Source organism: Thalassophryne amazonica, chromosome 11 (genome assembly GCF_902500255.1).
Source record: "Thalassophryne amazonica chromosome 11, fThaAma1.1, whole genome shotgun sequence".
NCBI classification, from domain to species: Eukaryota; Metazoa; Chordata; class Actinopteri; order Batrachoidiformes; family Batrachoididae; genus Thalassophryne; species Thalassophryne amazonica.
Genome location: NC_047113.1, coordinates 44,523,834 through 44,549,861, shown reverse-complemented (window position 1 = coordinate 44,549,861; position 26,028 = coordinate 44,523,834). Strand labels below are relative to the sequence as shown.

At 40.3% G+C, this 26,028-nt stretch overlaps 1 protein-coding gene across 2 annotated transcripts in view; it reads right to left on the bottom strand.

Annotated features, from left to right (window-relative positions):
* The window catches only part of fam193b (family with sequence similarity 193 member B), a 58,307-nt gene that overhangs the window by 20,964 nt on the left and 11,315 nt on the right, over positions 1-26,028 (bottom strand). The window contains exons 2-4 of one of the 2 annotated variants that reach the window (XM_034181402.1): positions 18,869-19,147; positions 10,385-10,571; positions 1,528-1,746 (exon numbers count right to left, since the gene is read on the bottom strand). In XM_034181402.1, coding sequence (XP_034037293.1) covers positions 1,528-1,746; positions 10,385-10,571; positions 18,869-19,147 — 685 coding nt within the window. The remainder of the gene's footprint in view (positions 1-1,527; positions 1,747-10,384; positions 10,572-18,868; positions 19,148-26,028) is intronic. The other variant, XM_034181403.1, reaches the window with a different exon arrangement.

Sequence of the window (26,028 nt, the reverse complement as noted above, 5' to 3'; positions counted from 1 at the left end):
ATGATGCACTGAGTGTTTCTTTCTCTTTTTGCTCTGTATGCACCACTCTGCATTTAATCATTAGTGATTGATCTCTGCTCCCCTCCACAGCATGTCTTTTCCTGGTTCTCTCCCTCAGCCCCAACCAGTCCCAGCAGAAGACTGCCCCTCCCTGAGCCTGGTTCTGCTGGATGTTTCTTCCTGTTAAAAGGGAGTTTTTCCTTCCCACTGTCGCCAAGTGCCTTACAATATAAAGCGCCTTGGGGCAACTGTTTGTTGTGATTTGGCGCTATATAAATAAAATTGATTGACTGATTGTGCCATGTCAACATCAGTAATCATGCATTTGAACCAAAATGGTAAATGGACTGCATTTATATAGCGCTTTTCCATCTGCATCAGATGCTCAAAGCGCTTTACAAATAATGCCTCACATTCACCCCGATGTGAGGGTGCAGCCATACAAGGCGCTCACCCAACCAAAAGTGTATATAATCCGTGTTTTCTTTTGTTTAGTTTTACTTCAAAACTCTAAACCAGCATTCTGAACAAGGAGCTCACCTTCAAAGTATAAGGTTTTGTATTTTATGTTTTGCTTTTTTGGGGGGGGAGTGGGTGGGTGGGTGTTCAACAGTAACATATTATAATGTTCAGCAAAAGATTCAAGCAGTTCTAGATTTCCTAAATGCAAACAATTTTAAGTCAAATCCAAAACAAAAGACAAGCACAAATGACATATTAAGACATGAACAATAATAAATTATAGCAGCCATTATGCAGTTAATAAGACTCAGACTCACAAACTCACAAACAGAAATACTACTGAGAATTAGAAATGGGGGGGGAGACAATATTGTGATATTTAATTTTACAACTTAAGAATCAAAAGTCCAATTAATACAATCTAAATTCAAATGGAAACAGGTGGATAAACAAACCACAATGGTCTTTCATCAACAGGGAGGAGGTGGAGAGGGTGTCGAGTTTTAAGTTCCTGGGAGTGCACATTACCGAGAACCCTGAGACGCAACAGGCTTCCCCAGAAACTGTGGATACTTCTACCACGCACAACAGAGAACATTTTGACTTAATGTTGTACTGTGTGGTACTCCAGCTGCAGCAACTCGTGAAGATGACCGAGAGAATTGTTGGCTCTCTCAACCAAAATATGAGCAACGTCCACTCGAGCAGTCTCCTTAAACAGGACTCAGACATAATGCAGGACCCTTCATATCCCGGAAACTCCCCTCTTCACCACCCTCCCCTCAGGTACACAGAGAACCCCCCCCACCCCCACCCCGACACACACAAAACTCTCACACCAAAAGTGCAGTAATGGATTTGCTAATTGCCCAATATTTAAACTTATATTTATCACATATTTTATACATTTTTATTACACATTTTAAAGTTTTCTGGGAATGAACGTGTAAGTGGTCAAAGGTAGATAAGTGTATCGCCCCAGCCCTACTAAGAATGTCTGTGGATCTCTTTAGTTCCCCCCCAACACGACTGGACACCAGACACAGCTGAGGAAACCTTTCTCACCTGGTGGCGTTGGTCGACGACACATGTTCTTCAAGTGCTTGGGAGTGGTCTTACAAGGGTCTGTTGAGGTAGACAAGGGGTTCCCAGCAGAGGATCCGCTGGAATTCTGGGATGAAGGGTGACTATAGGGACATACTTTGGTCCCTGAATTTTTCACAGATTTCCCAGGTGCTTCATGAAGCCCTCTTTTCTCGTGACAGGTTGAGCCTGGTGGTAAACCTGGAGATTAAAAATATATATTTTTTTAATGAACAGGTATTTAATGTACTGCAATATAATTAAACAAGTTTAGATTATTATAGTCTATTTGACTATTTTTACTTCTTGTAGAAGTGTTTTCTTTTCTTACTGTTTATGCACCAATAACACCAGATCAAATTCCTTGACTTTCCTTGACCACTTTACTCAATCTGGGTTGCAGCATCTTGAAGGTGCAAATACCTTTATTCGGATGTTGTTTATTGATTTCTCCTCTGCTTTTAACTGCATACAACCATATGTATTGGCAGAGTGATTAAGAGACATGAATATTGATGTTGGCCTAATCTTATGGATTATTGACTTTTTAACAAACAGATCGCAGAGAGTCCGAGTTAATGAAACTCTCTCTGATGCTGTTGTATCATCCACTGGAGTCCCTCAGGGCTGCATTTTATTCCCTTTGTTTGTTTTTTATACTAATCTCTGTCAAAGCCAACATGATAATCATCACATCATAAAATATGCAGATGATTCAGTCATCCTGTCCCTTTTGCATGGTGATGACTCCACAGACCATAGTTTGGTCTTGCTGGACTTTTTAGAGTGGTGCCATTCATCTTTTATACATATAAATGTGGATAAAACCAAAGAAATGCACACTGATTTCAGGAAAACACCACCTGTTCTGAATCATATGTCCATTGATGGGAAGCCCATAGATATTGTTGAGAATTATAAGTATCTGGGCACCCAAATTGACAATAAATTGTCTTTTGAATTGCAGGTTAATGCAGTGTGCAGTAAGGCTCATCAGAGAATGCACTTTCTGCGAAAACTTAGGAATTATAATGTAGATGGTGTCTTCATGAAAATGTTCTACAGTTGCTTTGTGGAATCTGTGTTAACCTTTTCCTTCCTGTGTTGGCTTAACCTATTGAACCTTAAGAATCGCAATCGTCTTTGTAATATTGTCAAGGAATGTGGTAAAATTGTGGGAACTCAGTGCACGGACATTATGGACCTTTTTAAAACAAGGGTTGTGTCAAAAGCCAGGAAAATTATGGCCGATTCTGCACACCCTCTGCACCCACAATTTAAGTTTCTGCCCTTGGGCAGATGCCTGGTAATGCCCAGATGCAGAACCAACAGACTAAAAAACTCTTTTATTCCCACAGCCATTGCTCTCCTAAATAACACCTAAGGACTCACTGTTGCACTTAAGTCTATACTGACTCACACCTTATTTCTGGGCTCTTGTTTTATATACAAGTATTTATTCTGCTGTGTTTTTATGTTTTTTATGAATTTGTATGATGTGGTTTTATGAATGTAATGTAATTTTTACTGCTGACTGCACCTGAATTGCCCCCACGGGGACTAAATAAATGATCAAATCAAATCAAATCATTGTATGTCATGGGTTAAGGCAATAAATTTTCATTTGACTGAAATTTTTTCCTGGCAAAAATCAATGCCAGCAATTCCCTAAAATGTGGCATAGTAGGGGCACACACTGTTTTTCCCTCAATAAATACAATAAACACATTATACAGTATACAAATCTATTCTAAATAGCCTCTAAGGAGAGAGAGACAAAGCATAAAAATAATGCAAAACCTGAACTTAAAGGTACATGAAAGAGTGGTGGGGGGTGCGGTGTAGTCTTGATTCTGGAAGATCTGGGGTGCTCCCCCAGAAAATCTTTAAAAGAGCAAGTCAAATTTTGTATATTCTGGTGAATTGTAATGGGTATGAAGCCCTCTGAAACAACAAAAACTCACTTCCAGTTATACAACATAAGCAAGGCATCCTTATTTAGAAAGTGTTTAACCCTATGTAACACAGCTATTATTTGTGCTACCTTAATTTTCACATAGTCAATATGTGATTTCCAGGTCAAATGTTCATCTAAAGTAACATCCAAAAACTTTACTTCATGTGCTCTTTGAATCTGTAATCCTTCAGTAAATAATGACACATCTATATCTTTTCTTCTACTGCAAAAAAAATCAGAAATTTTGCCTTGTCTATATTTACAGACAAACAATTTGAATTAAACCATGTTAATATTTTTTTAAAGATTTTTCACTACAATTCCAAAAACATCTTTAATATTTTTACCAGAAAAAAATTTAGTTGTGTCATCTGCAAATAATATTGTCTTTAGTAATGGAGACACTGCACTAATATCATTTACATAAATTAGGAAACGTATGTGTCCAAGGACCGACCCTTGGGGCACTCCACAAACTATATTATAATATTTTGATTTAATGTTTATTTCAACCTACTGTTGTCTATATTTTAAATAACTTGAAACCCACTGGTGTGCCACAGACTGAATACCATACTTGTATAGTTTTTTCAATAATATTTTATGGTTCAGTGTGTCAAAAGCTTTTTGAAGGTCGACAAATATACTTACTAAATACTGTTTTTTTCTCAAAGGCATTTGAAATTTCTTCCGTTAATTCCATGATTGCTGTAGCAGTTGAATAATTTGGGCGGAATCCATGTTGACTGTTCGTTAAAACATTATGTTTACTGATAAATTTATTAAGTCTTACTACAAATAATTTCTCTAAAACTGCGATAGAAGCGATATAGGTCTACAATTTGTGAATTCATGTTTATTTCCTTTTTTATAAACTGGAATGATTTTAGCTATTTTCATGCAGTGTGGAAATACCCCTTTACTAAATGATAAATTGCATATATATGTCAAAGGTTCAATTATTACATCTATAATTTTCTTAATTACCAACATGTTCATATCTGTATAATCATTCTTTTTTTTTATTTGCACATTGCTGGACAATGTTTAATATTTCATTCATTTCTATGTTTTCAAGAAAAATACTGCTGACATTGTCTTTTATAGTTTCTAGATCAATGTTATCATTTGGAATTTGTTGGGCCAAGGTAGGGCCAAAGTTTTTAAAATAATTACTGAATTCATTTGCTATTTCTAATTTGCTACTAATTTCAACTTTATCTTTAATAAAATCATTTGGAATATTCAGTGTTGTCTTGCCTTTTTGCAAGACTGTGTTTATTACACCCCAAGTAGCTTTTGAGCTTTCTTTATTTTGATCTAAATCCCTCTTTTGTCTTCTTAGAATTCCTAATAGTTTGTTTTTATATGTTTTATACCTAGTTTCAGCATCTTTTGTTCTTAGTTTAAGAAACATTCTACAACCCCTGGCAAAAATTATGGAATCACCGGCCTCGGAGGATGTTCATTCAGTTGTTTAATTTTGTAGAAAAAAAGCAGATCACAGACATGACACAAAACTAAAGTCATTTCAAATGGCAACTTTCTGGCTTTAAGAAACACTATAAGAAATCAGGAAAAAAAAATTGTGGCAGTCAGTAATGGTTACTTTTTTAGACCAAGCAGAGGGAAAAAAATATGGAATCACTCAATTCTGAGGAAAAAATTATGGAATCATGAAAAACAAAAGAACGCTCCAACACATCACTAGTATTTTGTTGCACCACCTCTGGCTTTTATAACAGCTTGCAGTCTCTGAGGCATGGACTTAATGAGTGACAAACAGTACTCTTCATCAATCTGGCTCCAACTCTTCACCATTCTGAATGTTTTCACAGTTTTTGCTCTATGGCAAGATGTATTACCATCTTGAAAAATGATTTCATCATCCCCAAACATCTTTTCAATTGATGGGATAAGAAAAGTGTCCAAAATATCAATGTAGACTTGTGCATTTATTGATGATGTAATGACAGCCATCTCCCCAGTGCCTTTACCTGACATGCAGCCCAATATCATCAATGACTGTTCTCTTCAGGCAGTCATCTTTATAAATCTCATTGGAACGGCACCAAACAAAAGTTCCAGCATCATCACCTTGCCCAATGCAGATTCGAGATTCATCACTGAATATGACTTTCATCCAGTCATGCACAGTCCACGTTTGTTTTTCCTTAGCCCACTGTAACCTTGTTTTTTTCTGTTTAGGTGTTAATGATGGCTTTCGTTTAGTTTTTCTGTATGTAAATCCCATTTCCTTTAGGTGGTTTCTTACAGTTCGGTCACAGACGTTGCCTCCAGTTTCCTCCCATTCGTTCCTCATTTGTTTTGTTGTGCATTTTCGATTTTTGAGACATATTGCTTTAAGTTTTCTGTCTTGACACTTTGATGTCTTCCTTGGTCTACCAGTATGTTTGCCTTTAACAACCTTCCCATGTTGTGTGTATTTGGTCAAGAGTTTAAACACAGCTGACTGTGAACAACCAACATCTTTTGCAACATTGCATGATGATTTTCCCTCTTTTAAGAGTTTGATAATCCTCTCCTTTGTTTCAATTGACATCTCTCGTGTTGGAGCCATGATTCATGTCAGTCCACTTGGTGGATTGGTGATTTGATGCAGGTGTTAGTTTTGGGGATGAAAATTTACAGGGTGATTCCATAATTTATTCCTCAGAATTGAGTGAGTCCATATATTTTTTTCCCTCTGCTTGGTCTAAAAAAGTAACCATTACTGACTGCCACAATTATTTTTCTTGATTTCTTATAGTGTTTCTTAAAGCCAGAAAGTTGCCATTTGAAATGACTTTAGTTTTGTGTCAAGTCTGTGATCTGCTTTTTTTCTACAAATTAAACAACTGAATGAACATCCTCCGAGGCCGGTGATTCCATACTTTTTGCCAGGGGTTGTATAAAGGACTTTTTTTCCTTGCAGGCATTTTTCAGCCCATTTGTCATCCATGGATTATTGATACTTTTTTCTGTTGATTGAGCACTTTTTACTTTTTTACAGTGATTGTCATAGAGGCTGACAAGTATGTTCATAAATATGTTGTAAGATGTATCAACATTGTCAGTATACACCAAATCTCAATTCTGAATTCTAAGAGCTTCTCTAAATGCTTCCACTGCCATGGTTGATCTATCTCTTACAAATATTATATCTTCATCCTGGGCAGTACTGCAAAAAGTATTTTTAAAAATTGCAAATACTGGAAGATATTTCGTAAGATATTTTCATAAAAAATGACACAAATGTGCAGTTTACTGCATTTTATTTTTTTCTTGTGTAAAAACACAGCTTAGATATGGTTTGACCGAAACAAATTGTTATTAAACTTAAACAAAACAGGGATGAAGTGGAGGTGTAAGAGTCACTAGGTGTTCACAGGAAACAGTTATTTCTATATTTATTTATTTATGTTCATTGTTAGTTGGTTTAATCTTTTCTGTTTTGTTTTATCAGATTGTTTTTGTCTGTTTCTCTAAAACTGTATTGTGGCATTATTAGTTATTATTACTATTATTGTTGCTATTATTATTGATATATAAATAAAATAAATAAATAAAATATTACAATTTGTAATACACTTGACTCTTTTACAGCTTAATGCTAACTTTAACATTGAAAACGCCATAGACACACTAATGCGTTAGCATCGATCCCGTTTTTAAGTTATAAAATACATCTATCAACTGTTTCAGAAGACCGTAACAGGTCGGTTTAACATAAAAAGGTAAATATTACTCACAGATATATGCTCTTTAGGGTTTCAGCGGGGAAAAATTAAGATAAAGCGAAATAAAACAAAGAACTGAAGCAGCAGATCGAAACATTGCTTCATTGGTTCAAAGCAAAGCCACACCCTGCTCTACTTGGGGAAGGTCTGCCAATGTTCCCACAAAGACAGGGAGAAGGACCGTGGCTTATAGCAAGCAGGAAACAGAATGGAGAGGAGTGAAAATTCACACAGTCCCTTCCTCCGCAGTCCATGCTAACATTGCTGCTGCTGCTTTGATTAGCTCAGAATGGGATGTTGGTTTGACAGTGAGAGTATCATATTTCGGCCCCAAAACACGCATGACACCACGTGCGCGCGTGTATGCGTGATTAAATTTTCCAAATGACGGAAATCCATCGTGGTGATGGAGAACTTTAACCCATGTTGTATGTGCAAACTTACTTGGCAATAAATTCGGTTCTGATCAGTGCCATCAGCAGTAGTGGCACTACATAGGTATCTACACTTCTTGACATTTCTGTGAAAATGAACTTCTACGGAAATAAAACTTTAGCATATCAATGTGCAAAAACTTTACGGGCCCACAGAAAAGAATGCTCATAATCCATTAATAACGGCTGATCAATATCCACAATGAAATGATTTGCAAATGTTGAAATCTTGTTAACTCACTTTGTTGTCTGTAACATTACACAATAAATCATTTTTTTCCCTATACTGTAAATCTGAGGTAGCTACCATAGAATGTCACATATACTATATTCAGAGCATAAGGACAGAACAAAGTGCACTTTGTAGTACTTTCTCAAGTACTTGCTTATAGGGGTGCCGGAAAAAAAAATCGATTCACATCCGAATCGCGATTCTTATTTATTACGATTCGGAATCAATCCAAAATGTCCAAGAATCGATTTTTAAAAAGCATTTTTTTTAAACATTTTCTTACTTACTCGCTGCGTGTACTGTTTGTCAGTCAACGGCTTCCATACTACAGCATCCCCGCGAGGGGAGGGTCCGGTGTGCTTCAAACATTCGTGAGTTGTAGCTTAGCATGGCGGACGAAGAGCTAATTCAGCCAGCACCGTCTCTGCTGAAGGCAAATGTTTGAGCGCATTTTGGATTTTATTATTTGCTGCGTAAGAAGGAGCTTGACATGACTTATGCAGTGTGCAAAATCTGCAAAATGAAAGTCAAGTAATTCGGAAACACTTCAACTCCGCAAGCCCACATGCTACGCTATGACCCGGAGCTAAAAGGAGCGGAGCAGCGGTATCTGCCGACGACTGACCAGCGCTTCGCTAAACTGCCAGTCAACTCTGAACAAGCAAAGCAGATAAGTAAATTTACATCTAGAATCACTTGATTAACCTTGTAAAGCTGCATTTTCTTAAACAAACATTTTTTAAGTAATATAACTATTTCTCAGAGTTGTTTGAATCGAAAATCGATTCTGAATCGAATCGTCACCCCAAGAATCGGAATCGAATTGAATCGTGAGTTGTTGTACGATTCACATTCCTACTTGCTTACTCCAGTTAAGGGTCACGGTGGAGCTGGAGCCTATCCCAGCAGTCAAAGGGCATGAGGCAGAGTACACCCTGGACAGGATGAAAGTCTATTTCAGGCCACTTTCTCAATCCTCTCAATAAAATTTTTACTAATTTCTTTAAATTTTCCCTATCGCATATAGGCAATAAAAACCAACCAAGAATGCACTGTGTCATTAACATCCAGTGCTTTTCTGTTTTTCCCAAACAGCCGAAGTTATGGTCACTCTCGCATAGTAAATAGTTTCGCTTTGCAGGGCCTGGCAATACTGTTTTATTGCTACATGTCTACAAGAAAGCTGCACAACTTTATCTAATTTTGGAAGAGCATGATCATGGGCAGCTGAAAGGGGCTTTGGACTGTCATACTCCTCCCTCCTTCCAGAATGACAAACCCTCCCTACCATCAGGTTCATCTTAATGAATAATATGCATAGCAGGTCAATGAAAATCAGCTTTCTGAGATAACATGTATTCACTCACTCAGTTGCTGGAGGATTTTAGACTTTTATTGATATTGTTAGTCCACATACAATTATTTATATACAGGACTTATTATTAGAAATACATGTGAAAAAATGGGGTCACAATATAGTCACGGTTGTCACTTTTACATGTCGTATACAGTTATTTCAACAATGGATCACAATGAATTAGAATTACTGGAAGAGCCACTCCATGTTGCTGCCTTTTTCTTAGTTTTTTTGTTGTTGTTGTGGTGTAATGGATCAAAATTGATCTGGGATCCTTACAGAATGCACCGCAGCGCGCAGCAGAGTTCGGGTGTGCCAACGTCAAGTAAACAATGGCTAGTGAGGATGTGGATGGTGCCAATTCAGCGAGTTCACAAGCGATTATGATGATGACATGTTCTCTCAATTTGAGAGGGTTATCTAGAAGAGGTGCAGCACCTGTGATGAACTTCTGCTGTGCCCCGATGTTGTCTTGTTGTCCACGCTTCATGAGGTGTGTTTACATTGTGCCCTAAACCGGAACTCTGCTGAAACAGACCTCTCGCGTGAGTCACAGACCGTGACACAGCGCAAGATTCATAACTGCGAAACAGCGAATGTATCTTTAGCAGTACAATTATGCTACCCTTCCAGCACACAATGTAGACATGTAGGGGGGTCATCTGCTTGAACCGCCACCTCCAAATTTTGGCCAAACAAGCTGATGTGGAACCTTGACTCATACTTCATATTTGAAATAAGCAAAGCTTTTGCAATACCCAGGATTTCAGGATGTACAGGAGAGCGATAGAATATGCAACGGTTTTGGTGCAAGAACTTTATATGAGGTTTAATACACTGTCCTCATATTGGTTAAAACAAACCTGAAGTTATGGCTGAGCTGATGTCAGGCTGAACAAGGACAGCACTTTTCTAACCTCACATAGAAGAGGAAAAAATATAGCTAAAAATAATCAATAACTGTTGGCTGAACTGCATCCAAATTTCTATCTACTCAGTGAAGCTGAGCATGAACCCGTGATTTGCAATTCTTTCAGTTAGGACTGTCTGACTGATCTAAATGTTTTATGAACAAATGAACAAAAAAAAAAAAATGTGTGCAGTCCACTCATGACAAACCTTGCTGTGAGTGTGAAGAAGTATTGTGGTTGCAGTGCTCCCCTCCATTTGTATGGGCAGAGTTCCAGAGGCCTGACAGTTTGTGTGCTGACAGGAAGGAACTTGGGTCCCAATCCACAGTATTTTGCTCCGGAAAACCGTTTCCACAGCTCTGAGATTTGCAGGAGGATGAATGTGACAATGGTACCTGAATGACAAAAATGAACAAGAACTAAAAATCCTAAAACATATTTAAGGAATTCAAAGGGTTTAATGATGAGGGCAAATACCCGATAGCCACAGACTACAACAACAACAACAAAATCTATAAATTAAAGTGAGCAGAAACCTTTCCTTCTATTCCATTCAAAACCACTTTAAAACTTGGACGTGTGCTGCAGAAGATCAACATCACCTTGTACACTATGCTAAACTATGGTCAGGTATAAATATTATATCTAGAGTTAAAAATAAGCATTGGTTTAGTAATCAATTGATCTATTAATTTTTTTCCAATTAAGCTGACAAATCTTATCAGGCTTTTGATTATTTTGTGATTGGTCAATTATCGTTTAGTTTATCAGGAAACCATAACCATAAATTTAATCATTAACCTTCATTCTTGCACATATTTTGACATTAAATAGTAGGTATTTTACAAAAGTTTAAAAATACCAACATACAGCAGGTAAAATAAGTAATGAACACGTCATTATGTTTGAGTAAATATATTTCTAAAGGTGCTACTGACATGAAATTTTCACCAGATTTTGGTAACAACCCAAGTAATCCACACATACAAAGAAATCAAACCATAATTGTCCATAAATTAAGTTACGTGTAATAATGTGAAATGACACAGGAAAAAAAAAGATTGAACACCTGAAGAAAAGGAGGTGCAAAAGGCATGAAAAGCCAAGACACCAGCTTAAATATATCAGTAATTAGAAAGCACTCCTGCTTGTCAGTGCAAATTAATACCAGCTGGTTCAGTCCCAAATGATGACCTATAATGCCGCGTTCACACCGGGTGCGATCAGAGACGCTACAAATTCGCGGGGGTCGCGTGGCAACGGACGCGCCTTCTTCGCCTGGTGTGTCGCTCTGCTTGGGTGGACTTTCGCTGCGAAAATTCGCCCCGGTGCGTCATCAAATAGGAGGAGCTTCCATTCCACTCGGCGTCAAGTCATCATGACGGACCTTGATCACACGGAACGAGTTGTTGTGAAAAGCTCCCAATACAGAGAGTATCATTATTTGCTGCAGGAGCTGCGTCTGGATGACGGCCACTTTCAGTGGTCCTTCCGCCTCTGCGGGACCCAGTTTGAGGACCAACTATCGCGTTCACGCGCGCACACGTAAACAATAAAAAAAAAGAAAGAAAAAGAAACTCCGCTGCTTGCTGCAGCTCGCTCGTCCCCCAAAAAACTCTGTCATAATTGTGTTTAGAAACCAGTCACCATTTGTTTTATTATACATCTGTGTAGTTAATTAATAAAATATTCTCCACACAGACGATTCGCTCACGTGCACACGTTAAAAAAAAAAAGAGAGAAAGAAAGAAACTCCGCGGCTTGCTGTGAGGCTGCTCCTCGCTCTTTCCCAAAAAAACCTCTGTCATAATTGTCTTTAGAAACCAGTCACCATTTGCTTTATTATACATCTGTGTAGTTAATAAGTAAAATAATCTCCATGGATGATTCCCTCGCGCGTGCACGTAAAATAAAAATAAAAAGAAACTCCACTCCCCCCTGCTGTGGTGCTGCTGCTCGCTCCAAAAACTCTCTCATAATTGTGAAATAAAGTACAAAAGAGACATAAGTCCTGCTCACAGGCTGCTACCACAGACAGGACATGTTCACATCTTCAGTCAAACTCCAGACATCTCCACGTCACTACATATCCAGTCCCTGATTGGTCATCAAGAGACGAAAATGTTCAGATTTTTCAACTTGGGGAGGAGGGCAACGCGACGCGATATCGCGCTACAAACGCGCAAAAACCCTCAAAATCGCTTCACTTGCGTCGCTTCACTCGCGTCCATCGCATCGCGCTGCGCGGTTTGGCGCCAAAACGCATCATTACATAGGAATTACATGGCAACCTGTGGCTGCAGTCGCTCGTGTCGCGCCCGGTGTGAACGCAGCATAAGGTGTCACACAAGAAACATCTCATGATGGGTAAAAGCAAAGGGCTGGCTCAAGATCTTTGCAATATTATTATTGCAAAACAAACTGATGGCATTAGTTACAGAAGGATTTCTAAACTTCTGAATGCTCCAGTGAGCACTGTTGGGGCCGTAATCTGGAAGCAGAAAGAGCATCATTTCACCATAAACTGGTCATGACTAGGTGCTCCTCACAAGATTTCTGAGAGGAGTAAAAAGAATTATCAGAAGAGTTGTCCAGGAGCCATGTGCCACAAGACCACCTCAACCTAATTTTAAGCCAGGAAAAACCCTAAAATAGCATACATATTCAGGTTGTTAAAAAAAATAAAAATAAAAAATTGACATTCAATCAATTTCAATTTATGTTCATTTATATAGCGCCAAATCACAACAGAGTTGCCTCAAGGTGCTTCACACAAGTAAGGTCTAACCTTACTAACTCCCAGAGCAACAGTGGTAAGGAAAAACTCCCCCTGAGGAAGAAACCTCAAGCCGACCAGACTCAAATGGGTGACCCTCTGATTGGGCCATGCTACTAACACAAATTACAGAACAATTCACAAAACGAATATACAAGAAATGGTGTTGGTGCACAGGACAGGAGGGTCTCTAGCACAAATACAACTCCCATCTCTGGATGGAGCCGCACCTTAAACAGAGAGAAAAAACAATCAGGCATCAGAGAGACAAGAAATACAGTATAATTTGCCAGCATTAAACAACAAGTAAAACAGGAAATACTAAGGTGATCGCCGGTCACTAGCCCTAAGCTTCACTAAAAGACCCAGAATTTAGGTAAAGTTGAGGCAGCGGTATGCTCTGTTTCCTAATAAAATGAATTAAAAGAGTAAAAAGCGTAAAACAAAACTATACCAGTATGCTACCCATACAAAAGGGAAAATAAGTGCATCTTAAGTCTGGACTTGAAAGTCTCCACAGAATCTGACTGTTTTATTGATGCAGGGAGATCATTCCACAGAACAGGGGCACGATAAGAGAAAGCTCCATGACCTGCAGACTTCTTATTCACCCAAGGGGCACAAAGTAGTCCTGCACCCTGAGAACGCAAAGCCCGGGCCAGTACGTAAGGTTTAATTAGGTCAGTTAGGTAGGGAGGTGCCAGTCCATGAAACAATTTTATAGATTAGTAGCAGAACCTTAAAATCTGATCTCACTGGGACAAGAAGCCAGTGAAGGGATGCCAAAATGGGTGTTATGTGGTCGAACTTTCTGCTTCATGTCAAAAGTCTGGCTGCAGCATTTTGAACCAATTGGAGAGCCCTAATGCTGGACCGCGGTAAACCAGAAAACAGAACATTCCAGTGGTCCAATCTAAAAGAGATAAACGCATGGATCAGGGTCTCAGCATCAGCCATAGACAGGATGGGACGAATCCTCGCTATATTTCGCGGTGGAAGAAAGCAGTCCTCATAATATTTCTAATGTGGAGGTCAAAGGACAATGTAGGATCAAAAATTACCCAAGGGTTCCTCACTTTGTCAGTGTGATGTATGACACACGAGCCTAGGCTAAGCGTTAACTGGTCAAATTGATGCTGAAGTCTCACTGGACCAAGAACCATCATTTCAGTCTCATCAGAGTTTAAAAGTAGGAAGTTTCTAGGAAGTTTCTAGACATCCAACTTCTCACTGATGCAAGGCAATCTTCTAAGGATTTTATATGAACAAGATTACCAGCAGTTATCGGCATTTATAGCTGAGTATCATCAGCACAGCAGTGAAAGGTAATCCCAAAACGCCACAATATGTGCCCAAGGGGTGCTACACAAAGGGAGAAAAGCAGGGGGCCTAAGACGGACCCCTGTGGGACCCCAAATTTCATGTCAATAAGGTTAGAGGTAGTGTTACTGTACAAAACACAGTGAGAACGACTAGTCAAGTATGACGTCAGCCATGCAACGGCATGCCCAGTAATCTCAAAATGATTTTCCAGCCTATCAAGTCGAATATGATGATCCATGGTATCAAATGCATCACTGAGATCTAACAGCAACAGAACCGTAGTGGTGTCCGAATCCATTGTAAGCAGATCATTCACCACTTTAGTGAAAGCTGTCTCTGTGGAATGATATTTTCTAAAAGCAGACTGCAGTGGCTCAAAGAGATGATTCTTAATAAGATAGTCCACGAGCTGCCGTGACACCACTTTATCCAGAATTTTAGAGAAAAATGATAGATATCTGCCGATAGTTTTTCAATACACTAGGGTCAAGATTAGGTTTCTTATAGGGCTGCAGCTATCGATTATTTTTGTAATCGAGTATTCTATCGATTATTCTGGCGATTAATCGAGTAATCGGATAAAAAGTACTTCTGCGTTTTTAAACAACATCAATAGTCCATGGCTCTCCCTAAGCAGTGGCACAATGCCCCTGTGCCAAAGTCTTGACATTTTGCTGAAATGGCGATTGGATGTGGCTTTCTGGGGGTTTTTTTTCCCCCAAACTTGCAAAATGTAACCATTTTGAGTTGCTGTTGTTTTTTTTTTGTTTTTTAAGGTAGGTGGACTGGATCCCTACATGATTTAAAAAAAAATTTTTATCCCTGTTTCTCTGCGATTCAGTAGATGCATTTCAGCAGGAGGTTGAACATACAAGCCTCGCAGTTACTGTTTTTTTTTTTTTGTTGCTGTTACACGACCTGAGCGCATGCTCTAGTCTTCTTCTGTTTTTTTTTCCTGGGGACATTACAGCGCCACACACAGGCCTGGCATATGTACTACAACGTTTAAACAAAGCTTCGAGGCACAGAATTTGCCTCGATCATTTTTTGTAATCGAATTATTCAATTAATCGTATCAGCCTTAGTTTCTTAAGTAATGGTTTAATCACTGCAGATCTGAAACATTTAGCAACAGATCCAGAAGTTAAAGAAAGATGAATAATTTCCAGCAGAGTCGGCTCAAGAGCGGGCCACAGGTCCGTAAACAGTTTTGTTGGTAGAGGATCAAATAAACAGATTGTGCTTTTTGTTAACGTTACGAGTTTCGTCAGCATGCATAGTGACATACTATCAAATTCTGTAAATCTAGGTCAGTGGTCTCCAAACTATTCCAGAAAGGGCCGAGAGGGTGCAGGTTTTCTTTGCAGCCACTGACTTCAGCAGGTGATTTCACTGATTAACATCACTTTGAGCAGGTGGGATGAGTTCATCAGTGAAATCACCTACTGGAATCAGTGGCTGCAAAGAAAACCTGCACCCTCTCGGCCCATTCTGGAATAGTTTGGAGACCACTGATCTAGGTAATACCTCAGTAATAGCGCCCACCTCAATAGCAGGGTGTAGTAGCTGGGTTAAGGCATGCTGGGATATGTTTAACCTAATGTCTTCAATTTTCTTCTCAAAGTAATCCAGGAAATCTTGTGCTGTAAAAGGAGAGCGAACTGCAGGTGGTTGTCCATGAATAAGTGTTGCCACTGTGTTGAACAAGAACTTTGAGTTATGCTTGTTTTTGTTGATCAAATCAGAGTAATAGGTCCACTTTGTAACCAGTAATGCATGCTTATCGTCTAAGATAGCATCATGCCACGCAAGGTGGAATACTTCTAATTTTGAACGACGCCATTTCCGTTCTAGACCTCTAGCCTTATGCTTGAGGTCATGCAGGTAATCATTGAACAAAGGTGACTGTGTTTTGGGGGAACACGGTTTTAACACAGGTGGCACAATCATGTCGAATGTAGTTTTGAGCACTGAGTTTAAACTATCCACAAGTCTGTCTACTGATTGGGTATTTGCCAAATGTGAAGCTAAGACATCAGGCAGTGTAGCTTCAAATTCAGTCTTAGTTGAGGAGCTGATGCATCGCCGTAGTGATATACAAGGTTGTTGTTCCACTAAACACGGCAGCGAAACTGTAAACTTAAGTGAGTGATCAGACACCACTGATGTAAGAGGCATGATGTCAATATTTGTGACAGCAATACCACGTGCGAGAACCACAATCCACAATTTCCATAAATGATTTGCAGAGGGGATCAAAAGGCTTATTTATATGAATGTTAAAGTCACCAATAATCAGAATGTTATCTGCAGTAGTTGATAAGTTAAAGGTGAACGTACCAAATTCAACCAAGAATTCAGATTATGGGCCAGGAGGCATTATACAGTGACAAAGTAGTACGGCTGATTTTTATTCTCCTGACCTTGGTAATGCATAATATCCTGAGCAGAGCGGAGAATCCGATGCTCAAACGAGTTATATTTGTGACCCCCAACAGCTAATAAGCTAAACCAAGATTTATAAATAAGAGTAACACCCCCACCTTGCTTCGCATCACGAGGGACTTGACTAAATGTATATGCCGGTGGGCAGGCCTCATTTAAGGGGAGGACAGCTCTAGGTTTAAGCCAGGTTTCACATAACCCAATCATATCTAAGTGATGATCAATAATTAGATCATTAATCAACAATAATTTTGAGGATAGTGATCTTATGTTAATGAGACCCAGATTAAGGACCTCAGTGGGGTTGACAGTTAAACTGTTTGGATTTAGGGGTATTTCCAGAGTAGCATGTATAAGATGCCTAGAAGTAGGTTTAGGTTTGAGACATTCCACGCGAGCATTGTACCGTTGGAAATTACAGGGCAAACTCAGCTTGTTTGCTTGTTTTTTTTTATCTGGGTGGGGAGGTCAGCTTCACTGCACTCAGGCACCTTATGTAGGCCAGAATTAATCTTTTGTGTGGATACAATTAATTATTTTGCCAAAAGCAACTGCTGAATTTGAAACAAAAAAAAAAGTGGTGTAATTTCCAATGGTACTTGAACGCAGTGGCAGCTCCTGTATGCGCTTATTATTTTTTATTAAAGATAACAATATGAGTGTAGGAATGACAATGACCTGATTTCACGTTGTGCATCAGCTGCAGCTGGTGTAAATAACCACACATGAGGAGTCAATGTGCGGCATTCACACTGACTGATCAATTTACTGCTCTGATATATTCAATCATCTTTACACTTAGATTTATTGCCCCTTTTGACAGTTTTCTGTAATAAATCAATATATATGGCTTAGTATCATAATAAAGTGATAGAGCATTGACCACGGTACACCAGAGGTTTTTGGTTTTTTTTTTAAATGTGTGTGTAAAAGAGTAAAAAGCTCTGTCTGACAGAGAGGGTTCTGATGATGAAGGAGATGATCCCTCTTTCGTTCTGGATGAGGCACAAGAGCAGGTGGGTCCACCAACATGTGCACAGATCGCCACAACTTCTGTTTGCTGTTTCTCCAGGACTCAGACTCTATTAGCTGCATCCCAGTGCCGAGTCCTGGAACATAGAGATGCAGACACACACTGCTCCAGCTGCGGCTCCAGGCGCATTTCATTTAAAGTGTCGAGATCAACGTTCGCTTCGGTTTCATTTAGTTCCTCTTTCATCGCTTTTGCGCTCTTTCTTCGCAGGCTATTTGGTGATAAAGCTCTTTTGTCCACCTTTTCTCAACAAATTGTGACTTTTTTACTTTTTTCCCTTCATTCAGGAAATGTTGTGTGCCGTGTGACTGGGCCTTTAGGGAGAGCCCTGCTGTGGAGTAACTGGTTTTGTTTGGAAGTGATTTCGCACTGCCTTTAATCAGCTTTTTTTTTTTTTAATCAAATAGGAGGCCTTTTTCTTCATGAAACTCTCTGTCACCATTAGCATGATCTGTTGGTGGAGGGAAAAACTCCTCAATAACTCCTATTTCACACCCAACATCTGTGTTGTTGAAGACAAAGGGTCATGTCGGACAGCAATTTGTTCAGTTAGCTCCTGTGCAGCACCTGAAACAGGGCTGCTATTTTGTGGCCCACGGGCTGCGCTTGGCATTCTGGCGTCATCTGCCTGTGATAACTGACGGGATTCTGACAACAAATATGCTCATTATATTTTGCTTTTAACCAAATACATTGTTTGCAATCATGCAGCTGGCAGCAGTGAAGTTAATGATGCTAAGTGATCCTACACTGTTCATGTGATTTTTTTTTTTTTTTTTTTTTTTTTTTTTTAAATGTGACATACCCACTCATTGGTAAAAATCACTCCAGTGATCAATGACAATGATGCAGGATTTTGTTTTTTGTTTTTTTTAAGCAATGATCAAGCCTTGTGGGAATATTTTCTGCACAATGCACCTTGCAATTAGAAAGCCCCCCACCACCACCAGGCCTGGGGAAAATAAATAAATAAATTCTAGGGAAACACTGACATACATATAGACATCCAGTGACAAACCCAACAATGAGCTAATCTCAGCCAAAAACAATATATCACAGTTAGAAGACGATGACTCCCTTGTTTTAAAGCAGGAAATGACTCCCCTTTTGCTTACCTGTGTCTGCTGTTCCTGGGTGCTCCGTCTCTCCTCCTCTTCTACACTCTTGCGACAGCTCTGACAGATCCATAGAGGTACCTCTCCTAGCAGGGACTGAGACAACGAGGGCACTGCATCAGCAAGCTTTCGCCCTGGTGCTTCCCGCAATAAGGCCTGAGAGAGCGCAGGCACTGCATCAGCCAGCTTGGTCCCATGGCCTCCTGGGAGTCCATTCGCAGAGCTTGCGCCCCAGTCCTTAAATTCACGGTGGCAAAGGAGGCAGCAGGTGTGCATAGGCTAGGAAAAGGAGAGAAAGGAAAAAAAAAAAAAAAAAAAAAAAACCCCAGTTACAGCACATATTGTCGCAGGGCATATATTGTCGCCACAACGATATATGCCAACGTTCATGGCCACATTGCGACACATACTGTCACCAGCGATAATATGTGTCCAGGTTTTACAGCACATATTGTCTCCAGGGCCAATATGTGCCAGATGTGTTACTACATACAATCCACTGCACCAGGGACAATATGCACCAAGAACATTGGAACATATTGTCACTGATATGTTGCAACAGTTGTGTGTGTCTGTGAGCGATCATAATTTAGTATTTTATTAATTTGTGTATATCGATGGCTTTGTAGTCAATTTTTATGTTTTTTTTTTTTTTTTTTTTTTTTTAATGGTAAACGGACTGCATTCATATCGCACTTTCCATCTGCATCAGATGCTCAATGCACTTTACAATAATGCCTCACATTAACCCTGATGTCTGGGTGCTGCCATACAAGGTGCTCACTGCATACTGGGAGCAACTAGGGGAGTAAGGACCTTGCCCAAGGGTCGTGAGTGATTTTCCGGTCAGGCTAGGATTTGAACCAAGGATCCTCTCGTCTCAAGCCCAATGCTTAACCACTACACCATCACCTTCCTAATCTGTTTTTCTGTGTTGTTGATCTCATTGGGACAACGATGGATAAACTAAAAGTTTGTGCTTTTTCGTGCCATTGTCGGCAAGTATATGTATGTACGAGGGCTGTCAAAGTATAGGTCCTTTTTATTTTTTTCAAAAACTATATGGATTTCATTCATATGTTTTTATGTCAGACATGCTTGAACCCTCGTGCGCATCCGTGAGTTTTTTCACGCCTGTCGGTGACGTCATTCGCCTGTGAGCACTCCTTGTGGGAGGAGTCGTCCAGCCCCTCGTCGGAATTCCTTTGTCTGAGAAGTTGCTGAGAGACTGGCGCTTTGTTTGGTCAAAGTTTTTTCTAAACCTGTGAGGCACATCGAAGTGGACATGGTTCGAAAAATTAAGCTGGTTTTCGGTGAAAATTTTAACGGCTGATGAGAGATTTTGAGGTGATACTGTCGCTTTAAGGACTTCCCACGGTGCAAGATGTCGCGCAGCGGTCCCAGGCGCTGTCGTCAGCCTGTTTCAAGCTGAAAACCTCCACATTTCAGGCTCTATTGATCCAGGACGTCGTGAGAGAACAGAGATGTTTCAGAAGAAGTCGGTTTCAGCATTTTATCCGGATATTCCACTGTTAAAGGAGATTTCTTTAATGAAAGACGTGCGGACGGGTCTGCGCATCGGGACGCAGCCGGCGCGGTGGCACAGGAAAAACACCTCCGTGTTGATAACCATTTGTAAAATCCAGGCGGCTTTTGATGGCTTTCAGTGGAGTGAGTATATGAGAAATTGTTTAACAGCTGGACATGTTCCAACTTGTCCTTAAGGCTTCCAACGGAGGTGTTTTTCCTGTGGCGGAGCATCGCAGCGGCTGCGAGCCGACGCTGCAATCCGTCCGCATGTCTTTCATTAAAAAAAATCTCCTTTAACAGTGGAATATGCTGAAACCGACTTCTTCTGAAACTTCTCTGTTCTCTCACGACGTCCTGGATCAATAGAGCCTGAAATGTGGAGGTTTTCAGCTTGAAACAGGCTGACGACGGCGCCTGAGAGCGCTGTGCGACGTCTCGCACCGTGGTAAGTCCTTAAAGCGACAGTATCACCTCAAAATCTCTCATCAGCCGTTAAAATTTTCACCGAAAACCAGCTTAATTTTTCGAACCGTGTCCACTTCGATGTCTCACAGGTTTATAAAAAATTTTGATCAAACAAAGCGCCAGTCTCTCAGCAACTTCTCAGACAAAGGAATTCCGACGAGGGGCTGGACGACTCCTCCCACAAGGAGTGCTCACAGGCAAATGACGTCACCGAAAGGCGTGGAAAAACTCACGCATGCGCACGAGGGTTCAAGCATGTCTGACGTAAAAACATATGAATGAAATCCATATAGTTTTTGAAAAAAATAAAAAGGACCGTTACTTTATTGACAGACCTCATATATTGTCATTGATATTTCATGTCATGTATTTTGCCAATTCAATCAATCAATCAAAGAGAGAGTGTGAGAGAGGGGCAGGCAGGCAGGCAGACAGGGCAGATTTTCAATAACTTAACGAAACAATAAAGCTTTCTTCAACATGTTGAAATGTTTGCATATTGCAGCAATGTTGCACTTCATGGGAAGTGATCATCGAAAAACAGGGCTGAGCAGGTGCCTTGACACTTGCACAAATTAGATCCACGCACCTCGTGTGTAAAAGCTGGATGGATTTGTGAGTAAATCTGTGGATCAGCGCAAGAACTATTGGCGCAGCATAAATCCCCATGTGATTCAACAACATCTGAGCACTAAATGTCATGCTGAAATGATGGGCTGTTCTGCAGGCTGCGCAGAACGCATCGCCAGTCAGTACAAGATGGATCAAACCATCTTTCTCGGTCCTGTGCGCACTGGTCGCATAAAGTCCTTGTGCTCTTGAGAAGGCTTGCAAGAAAATAAATGTGACACTTTTCATGCGCTCACAGCAATCAAGTCCCAGAATTGAACCTGGTATGCATCCACGGGAAGCCAACTTTTTAGACGTCTGTGCGCAGTCTGCCCATGTCGTGGGTTAGCGGTCGGTTGCCTGCTGCCTGCCACGGGCTTCTCCTGCCGCCGTGTCCTCCTGATTTTATTACGTTCTTGGCAGACATAATGAGAACGTGTGTGTGTGTGTGTGTGTGTGAGACAAAGAAAAAAACAATTCATATACTCAACAAAAATATAAACGCAACACTTTTGGTTTTGCTCCCATTTTGCATGAGATTAACTCAAAGATCTAAAACTTTTTCCACATACACAATATCACCATTTCCCTCAAATATTGTTCACAAACCAGTCTAAATCTGTGATAGTGAGCACTTCTCCTTTGCTGAGATAATCCATCCCACCTCACAGGTGTGCCATATCAAGATGCTGATTAGACACCATGATTAGTGCACAGGTGTGCCTTAGACTGCCCACAATAAAAGGCCACTCTGAAAGGTGCAGTTTTGTTTTACTGGGGGGGGGGAAACCAGTCAGTATCTGGTGTGACCACCATTTGCCTCATGCAGTGCAACACATCTCCTTCGCATCATCCGTGAAGAGAACACCTCTCCAACGTGCCAAATGGCAGCGAATGTGAGCATTTGCCCACTCAAATCGGTTACAACGACGAACTGGAGTCAGGTCGAGACCCAGATGAGGACGACGAGCATGCAGATGAGCTTCCCTGAGACAGTTTCTGACAGTTTGTGCAGAAATTCTTTGGTTATGCAAACCGATTGTTCCAGCAGCTGTCCGAGTGGCTGGTCTCAGACGATCTTGGAGGTGAACATGCTGGATGTGGAGGTTCTGGGCTGGTGTGGTTACACGTGGTCTGCGGTTGTGAGGCTGGTTGGATGTACTGCCAAATTCTCTGAAACGCCTTTGGAGACGGCTTATGGTAGAGAAATGAACATTCAATACACGAGCAACAGCTCTGGTTGACATTCCTGCTGTCAGCATGCCAATTGCACGCTCCCTCAAATCTTGCGACATCTGTGGCATTGTGCTGCGTGATAAAACTGCACCTTTCAGAGTGGCCTTTTATTGTGGGCAGTCTAAGGCACACCTGTGCACTAATCATGGTGTCTAATCAGCATCTTGATATGGCACACCTGTGAGGTGGGATGGATTATCTCAGCAAAGGAGATGTGCTCACTATCACAGATTTAGACTGGTTTGTGAACAATATTTGAGAGAAATGGTGATATTGTATATGTGGAAAAAGTTTTAGATCTTTGAGTTCATCTCATACAAAATGGGAGCAAAACCAAAAGTGTTGCGTTTATATTTTTGTTGAGTGTAGTTAAACATCACAACAAACCAGGTCCATTATTTATTGGGGGGAATCAGGGCTGTGAAATAAAAATTGTGAAATCTGAGGAAACTTTGCAGGGGTTCTGGGGGGCATAGGCCCCCAGGAGCCGGGGTCCCGGGCCCCGTGGGATCCCAGAAACCAAATTAATTTTTTATCTAATGATACATTTTCAGCCTCTCCTGGAACAAAAAGTCTCAAAATTAGTGCATATTTAAATGACCCTGTATTCAACCTTTCATTTGAACCATCAATGATCATGCTGAAATAACAGAATATGATGTGGAAGTAGGACCTGGAATGATTTTCCTTTTAATTGTAAACCAAATTATGCATTAACTCAGAACAATTAAACTACAAGAAATTCGTGAAGACTGAAAAGATTCTTAAAGCATTTCAAAAACCACAGCTAAAGCTTGGAGAATATTTTGAAAATCAAGGTAAAATATCAATAACATACCTTATAGTAAAAAAGCAACATATTGTGTAAATTCCTGTAAATCCACTCAACGCCAGCGTCTTTTTCTCATGAAAAAAGTCTACATTAATAAAAACTCATTTACATTCTTGTGTAAATTCATGTAAATCCATTCAAAGCCAGTCTTTTTCCCCCCAATGAAAGAAAGTCTAGATTAATAAAAAAAAAAGTCACATAATCTTGTCTAAAATCCTGTTTGAACAGCACAATGTTTATTTTCCAGAAAGAGAAAAATTCTTAACATGTTTCCTGATGGCACAGTTCACTTTTCCCATTTCTTTTATCTTTCAAGTGTGTTGATGAAGCAAGCGACAATTTCACGGAATCTTGTCCTTATCAGACTTTTTCTAAACAGTCTTTCTCACCATCTCTCTGTCCAACGTCGGCCTGTAACAGAGACATGCAGCACAAGTATTCTTTTAAAAACTTCAGAGCTCTAAAGGTTTGCGATATCCAAATGCTACGTTTAGCGTAAGCTTCGTGCAGGAGCCACACAGCGTCGCCGCAGCAACCAACTAGTCTCACTTTACGACAACTGTCGCAACAGCCAGGCTTCTTTCCTCATCGAAACTCCGTGGATCCGAGGACACTGATTTGTATCTGTAACACACAGTGTCCGCGGATCCCCACAGACTTATAAAACTTGCACGATGTCGTAAAAAAAGAACACTTTGTGATAGACATTTTAGAAAAACTTAGTGACGATCACAATTACAGAGTAAAACACTAAAATAAAATCAACAGTTCCCAACAATATTGCGCATGCACAGTTGCACAGAGAGCTGGCCTGTCGACAGGTAGTGATGTGTCGTGAAGCAAAGGCATGCTCGTGTCAGTGGGCCTTAAATGAGACAGGGCGTAATTCAAGGCCAGTGATTATTGTCAAAATGCTGCTTGTTGCCTGCACTGTTACATGGTGTTCGGTTTCACACATATCCCTTGGTGTGACAAACCAAACTGCTTTGGATCAGAGCCTTCTGCCTGGATGCGAACCCTCCCCGCAGCCTGATGATGGACACCACAGGGCTGTGATTTGTCACTTTTACTTTTCACTCCTTACTCTCCAGTCATATTTTTAAAAGTTTTTGCAGTGACATTTGGCTGTTACAATAAACAGTCTGTCCTCTTTAAAACTAGGTGTTGATTTTCAAAATACACGGTAAAATTCTAAAGCCTCCCCTCTGTCCTTTAGAGGTACTTTGGGCTGCATTATTTGTCATCACAGTATACACACCTTAATATATCTTTTGAACCACTCAAATAGAACACTTGCTGTGCTGAAGCCATTAGGGATTGGATTAACATTTTTTTCCTCCAAATTTAAGACAAACTGAATTGTTGAAACAATGGTCATAAGGAAAGAGCTATAATTATCACATAATCATATATAGTTCCACACACAAAAGCTGTCTTTTCAGATTCAGACCTTTTATACCACAAAGGTAAACAAGATTAAATTTTATCATCGACACTGCGGGTGTCCTGCGGGTACTCCTATCAGGTATTTGGTTCAAATACTGTCTTGTGTATCTGCTCTTGTGTTTCTTACAGTAATGCGAGCACAGAAAGTTAACAGAGAAAAAGGTCAGTGGTTTGGAAATGCAAAATAAACAATTGTAACTAGCAAAGAGGACTACAATCTTTGCTTTGCAAATGTCAAGAAGTTAAAAGCACTGCAAACACAAGTGTGCAATAGATTTTGTGGCTTGTTCGAAGAGTGAATTCAAAATGTGCGATTCCTGCCAACACAGTACTTCTGAGATTTCTGACAAATATAACAACAAAAGACCATAGTATGTAAACAATCAAGGAAACCTTAGCAGCCGCAAAATTTTGCTCATTTTGAGCAAAATGAGCAGATACGAGGTCTATTAGAGAAGTATCCGACCTTATTATTTTTTTCAAAAACCATATGGATTTGAATCACGTGTGATTACATCAGACATGCTTGAACCCTCATGGGCATGCGAGAGTTTTTTTCACGCCTGTCGGTTACATCATTCGCCTGTGGGCAGTCTTTGAGTGAGGAGTGGCCCACCCTCTCGTCGATTTTTCATTGTTTAGGAATGGCTCAGAGACTGCTGCTTTGTTTGATCAAATTTTTTCAAAACTGTAAGGCACAACTGAGTGGACACCATTCGATAAATTCAGCTGGTTTTCGGTAAAAATTTTAACGGCTGATGAGAGATTTTGGTCTGGTAGTGTCACCGTAAGGACGGCCCACGGTGCCTGACGGCGATCTGCGCTTCGAGGCGGCAGCGTCTCGCCGTTTCGAGTTGAAAACTTCCACATTTCAGGCTCTGTTGACCCAGGTCGTCGTCAGAGAACAGAGAACTTTCAGAAGAAGTCGGCATGAGGAGTTTATTCGGACATTCCATTGTTAACGGACATTTTGTAATGAAAGAACGTGCGGGGCAGAGTCGCATGTCAGGCCGGACCCGACCGCGGGGGGTCGCGACAGGAA